This window comes from Papaver somniferum, chromosome 2 (assembly GCF_003573695.1).
Source record: "Papaver somniferum cultivar HN1 chromosome 2, ASM357369v1, whole genome shotgun sequence".
NCBI classification, from domain to species: domain Eukaryota; kingdom Viridiplantae; phylum Streptophyta; class Magnoliopsida; order Ranunculales; family Papaveraceae; genus Papaver; species Papaver somniferum.
In genome coordinates this window covers 34,302,502-34,308,433 of record NC_039359.1, presented here as the reverse complement: position 1 = coordinate 34,308,433, position 5,932 = coordinate 34,302,502, and the positions used below count along the sequence as shown (strand labels likewise).

The 5,932-nt window shown below is 40.6% G+C and overlaps 1 protein-coding gene across 2 annotated transcripts; it reads right to left on the bottom strand.

Moving 5' to 3' along the window:
- Positions 1–357: 357 nt before the first annotated feature.
- On the bottom strand, positions 358–5,016 carry LOC113347338 (lysine-specific histone demethylase 1 homolog 1-like). 2 transcript variants are annotated; one of them, XM_026590977.1, is made up of 3 exons: positions 2,291–5,016; positions 1,582–1,767; positions 358–924 (listed from the first exon to the last, which is right to left on the bottom strand). In XM_026590977.1, exon 1 carries the CDS (start codon positions 4,850–4,852, stop codon positions 2,315–2,317), a length of 2,538 nt encoding a protein of 845 aa, XP_026446762.1. In that variant the 5' UTR covers positions 4,853–5,016; the 3' UTR covers positions 358–924; positions 1,582–1,767; positions 2,291–2,314. The 2 variants fall into 2 exon arrangements, with proteins under 2 accessions (XP_026446762.1, XP_026446763.1); XM_026590978.1 differs by having other exon boundaries at positions 1,582–1,758.
- Positions 5,017–5,932: the final 916 nt, after the last annotated feature.

Genomic DNA, 5,932 nt, shown 5'->3' with positions numbered 1-5,932 from the left:
GTTTTACTCCTTACGTTCACTCTTTATGTCCTTTGTTCATGTAGAGTACTGAACGTCGCCCGGTCACATGTAAATTATCCTCGCAAACAATAAGGAAACATCGACCCAGTCTTTATCTCTACCAAAAGTTAGTGTTTTATTGATGCTGCCAAGGCCAAGCCGAATGGTTGAGTTATCAGCTCTCCTATTTTCACCTCTTTCAAAGTTTTTACCGAAAACAAATTAACATACTTGACTTCGGACAAGTTCCAAAATGTTAATAAATGAATCACATATAGGCTCCAGAAAAAACCAAATACAGTTGATTCCCTCAAATGATGACTTAGAATGAATCAACGACACTAACTTTGCAAAAACTCAAAAAACAAGTCATCTGTATACAAATTGATGATTTAACAATGCTGCTAGCCCACCATATCAATAATTCGGCGAGTTAACTCATATAGTCACCACAGATTCTCAATCTTGAGATGACTGCAACATCATCAAAGTTTGAAAGGAAAACACAATAAAACCGCATGATTCCTGAAAGATGGCTGAAACTAAAGATAAGGTTTCTACAGGATTACTGTTACACCTAATATGAATGCTTTAATCTGCATTCTATCTCTTTCTTGTCAACAATCAAAAGTGGCATTACATGTGAGTATGTCTGTATGTGACCTCTCCATCTATACTGGCATTTTGGTCCCCTTATAATTGATTGATTCAAGGACTTATAGTAAGTGGGAAATTTAGCTATCACCATCAGAATATCAAAACCTCCAACGTGGGAATATCGCCTGCACTTGCTATCATTCGAACTGCATGCTGTTAGGCGTCATATGCAGAGTTTTCCAAGCCCAGTATCGCATGCTCAAACTTCAGTGCTCAATGGGTAGCAATTTATCGAGTGAAATTAAAGGATGTGTGTGCATCATACTACTGCAAAACAAGGGTTAAAATAAATACAATGGTGCAGAGTAATTGTACTTTTATTGTGTTACAAGGCAGTCATTAGCTGAACCAAATCAACAGATATCATATGCTTATAAACACCATTCGCAGAAAACGGAGAGAGATGACGAGAGAAACTAAAGATGCTCTTTGAATTCATTGTGGGTATCTGACTTAAAAGTTGGATATTCACTGTTCAGATGTTGCTCTAGTAAGAGTGACAGCATCAACTCAGTCAAAACAAGTCCAAAAAAAAAATAGTTACATCACTCAAATTAAGATGCTAGAAAAATCTGAATGTGCACTACACATATGACTATATGGCTGCCAAATACATATCCTGGTTGTGCCTAACAGATGTGTTACTACCCGTATCAGGGAGGGGGTATGTATGTTTGTGTGCAGAGTGGAAGGACGGATGAAATGAGGGTGATTCACATTTTCAGTAAAGCAATCAACCAGAAAGTATGAAAAGTGGAAATGCAAGGTAAGAATCCTATCAGAAAAAAGCTTAGCTGTGTTCATCAACTTTACTATAACTATGAGCTATTATGGTAACTGCGGAGAAGAATTTACAACAATACAATAATAGTTCCCTACAGACTAATGGTAAATTAAAACTAAATAAGAAATCAAGTGTCATACCATTTACTTAAAGAGGGGTGTAACCTGCTTCAGCTTCTTCTAGTGACATGATACACCAACGAAAGCCAACAGCACGTGAGCACAACTATCTCAGAACACTTGTCAATTATCTGATGCCAGCTGACTGATAGAGGACAGCATTCAAGTCCAGGCATTCCTCATCCATGTGCAGATCAGCTGCTACTACTGGTATTAGCATGTGTAGCCACATGGAAATATGAAACTTTATACGTAAGACAGTGAATTAAGACTCGCAACAAGGACTCTCTTACATTATTGATCCACAATGACATCCCGACCATGACAAAGATTGGATCTTTGGAATATCCAAATTTTAAAGTCACTAGACACATTATTGCCTCTTTGTCACCTCTGTCTCCCTCAATAGCCCGCAGGACTCATGATCAATATGTTTGTAAAAGGAACAAAAAAGACAAAATAACAGGAAGCATTGATCTGACCGCAGTGGCACTGATGAGAATCAGTAATAACAACAAAGGGGTAGCAAATAAACCCATTCCAAAATATTTATGTGTACAATCTTGACATGCATTTAGCTGTCAAAGACAAATATTGGAAATTAAGGGCTCAAATGAGAATTACACGAAATGCACCCAGGAATTGTTCTGAAGAATGTCCAAGTAACCTACACAAAGGAAAATAAATCTTTATAAAGAAAAAATGACGTCCAGAGTTTTTTAATTAGTACCTCTGCATGAAACCTTGATCTTCACTACGCTTTTTCCGCATTGAGGTTCACATTCATCCTAACAGATTTTATGCATGCAATAAGAGATTCTCCAGTATTGCCTAAATTTTTCCTTCCAAGCAATCTAACCCCAAATCTCTGATTTAACATCCTGACCCTATTTCCATCTCCATCCACCTCGTTTAGCTCCATGACATGTTTCCTTGGAATCAAGCCATATAGAAATAGCGACTTAGATAACAATTTCTCCCCACCGAACCCCACTCGCAACAGTGCCAAAGAATCAAGATCACCTGATCTAGGATCAAACAGAATCGCAAAACTACCAAACAACAAATCAGGAGTATTAAACAGAACATCCAAATCATCACATTCCTCTCTCACCTCCTCCTTTTTTGGTGCAACATTTTCTGTTTTCTCAGAAGGAACTGCTGACCTTCTGTTAGCCACTCTCAATATATTAGCAGCCTCTCTTAATCCACTGAGGAAAGCTCCATGCATCGTTGCTGGATACCTTTTATTAGTCGCCTCACCAGCAAAAAATACTCTACCGTCCCCAACACTCTCTGCAAGAACATCATAATCATCCCCAGAAGCCCCAGTTGAAACATATGAGTAAGAGCCATGCGAAAACCTATCATTACCCCAACGAGTACAAATTACTTGAACTGGATTAGGAACTATAATCCCTTTCGGAGCAAAAATCCCTTTCAGTATATTTAAAACCCTACCCACTGCATCAACAGGAGACAGTGTTTCAAATTTGGTAGCAGATTCACCTGCAACTAAAGCTACCAAAAGTGGCCCTCCCGAAACAGATGAATAGCTATAGAACAGAAAAAACTCCCCTCGCATACTCGAGTCTTTAGTCAAATGCCCAAAGCTATCAATTTCGCCACCCCAAAAATCATAAGGAAACAACATTGCAACCTTATTCAGTAAACCGTAACCTAGTCTCTGAATTGCTTCTTTCTTCGGCTGTGGAAGCTCAGGAACAAACTCAACTGACCCTCTCTTAAGGACACCCAAAGGTACTGTACATAAAACCATGTCGGCACGGTATACCTGCCCATTTGCAATAACCATTACTCCATCACTTCCATATCGAATACTCTCTACTGTCTTTTCGTAAAAGATTGGAAGATCCTCCGCAAGAGCACGAACAAATCTTCCGTTGCCTCCAGGAATAAAACAATGATCCCCACCCATCTCATATGGATCATCCTGATCCCAGTAAGCCATTGAAAGATCAGATAACAACGAAGCATTAGCATATTCTAAGTTAGCAAGATGCCAATCCAAAAGCATTCGTTCTTGTGAATCCTCGGCTATTTTATGAGCGCGTCTAAAAGCTTCAATTGCAGTACCTAAAGAAACATCCACATCTTTAACATCTTCCATCATAGCCTGGCGTAGTTTACAAACCCTGTCTAACAACTTATTAAAAGAAGCCTCAACCCTAGAGTCCATTTCAGAATCAACTGTTTTTCCATCAGGTAAATACAACGGACAAATATCTCGCACCTTATGAAGAGGATACCCTAATTGTCTAGCCAGAACACCAAGAGGGTTTCCATTAATTCCAGTAAGAACACTTCCGCCAAGATCCGCGGCAGCAACCACACCATCTCCCTCCATCTTCTTCGTCCTCACACGTCCTCCTGGACGATTTCTACCTTCTAATATCACAACTGTAAACCCTAGTGATACCAACTGCCTCGCAGCAGCTAATCCAGCAAGTCCTGCACCAACAACAACTACATTCCCCTTTTCTGATGCCCCCAGATGTTTCAACCTCCCATCTTTAATTGCTGCTGCTAATCCGAAATTAATATAACCATGTTGAAGAAGAAAACTATAAGCAGAATCAACTAGTTTTTTATGTTCTGACCTAATCGACTCAAAAACATGTTCTTTAGTAATCCAAGAACTAACATTGGACCTCCATTTAGCTAATATATGATTTCTAACAACAATATAATTAGCTTGTTCAATACCACCTAATACTGAAACTACATTAGATTCAATCTCTTCTTCCATTAAACAATCAACGGGAAAACCAACAGAAATAGCAATTAAAGCTTCAACATCTACCTCTTTTGCAGTATCAGCAATCCTTCGTCTACGATTCTTTGAATTAGAATCATTAATCTGCATATGAACAATCTCGTCCATCAATTTGTCACTATAATAAACACTTGATGGTGATTTATGATGAGGACGTAACACACGTAGTCCTTCAACAGCTGCAGCTGATGGAATCATCTCTGGAAATTGTTTCTTTCTTCTTCGACGTTTTTTTAAGTGAAGTATCGGATCACCACTTTCATCATTAGGGTTCTCAGAATTTTCTTCAACTTGAGTTGTTTCTTGTGATGGGTTTCCATTTTCTTCATCTTCAATGTACTTGTCTATTAGTGATTCAGTAATCTCTTTATCATCTATTGAGTCTTCAATGTGGTTTTCTGATGGTGGGTCTGGAGAATGATTTTCAGAAGAGGGGGTTTCAGAAATTAGGGTTTCAGAATCTTGAATTGGTAGATCTGGTGGGTCGATTTCCATTATCTTGGCTTGTATGATCTTGTGTGTTGCAGTAGTGATTTTTTGAAGGAGTAAGTTCTGGGGACGAGGGAAAATCTAGGTTATTGAATGGATTACACTATGAGACATTATTATTTTCGATTTTTAATGGATCATTATTTTTATTGCCGGAGGATCTGCTTATATTATTCTCACACGTTATTTTTGCGAATAAATACTAAATGGTTGCCAATTTGTGAATTTTTGGGGCCAGTTGTTACACACTCCTTATCGGATTTCGATTTCCATAACCACCGTCCTGCTGTTTTAATTGCTCAACATTTTTTCTGGGTTCTAGGTTAGCGCGCAGTTGGGCATCGTAATTCGGTTTCCGATTTATCCCACATCGCCAGTTCTGTTTACCAAAAATGGCCCATTTGGAGCTCTCGATTCCGGAGCGCGGATCAATGGAACAGCCGCCCCGTCCTACCTATTTTAAAGTTTGAGACTAGGTCGAGGGAGTTGCGCCCCCAATGTCTCTAATCATTGCCTTTACCTGATAGAGCTCGTCCGCGGATTCCAGCTATCCTGAGGGAAACTTCGGAGGAAACCAGCTACTAGACGGTTCGATTAGTATTTCGCCCATATACCCAAGTCAGGCGAACGATTTGCACGTCAGTATCGCTGCGAGCCTCCACCAGAGTTTCCTCTAGTTTCACTCCACTCAGGCATAGTTCACCATCTTCCGGGTCCCAGCAAGTATGCTCTTACTCGAACCCTTCACAGAAGATCTAGGTCAATCGGCGGTGCATCCTACAAGGGGATCCCGCCAGCCTTACGGGTTTTACTCGCCCATGGAATCACACACATGTCAGACTCCTCGGTCTGTGTTCCAAAACGGGCTGAATAGGGAACCCACAGGTCGACGCAGGGAGCACGTTGTTGCCAGAGGCACGCTGTGGGGCGCGTGCTTCCCACCACGATCGAGGCGACGACGTCTCCGCGGGTATGGCTACAGCCCGGGCTTGGGATGATACCTCAATCTGCGTCGATCGGCGGACCGACTCATCACCTTTCCACATCCGACATCGTCGGCTCCCATCTGTTTCCCTCCCGACAATT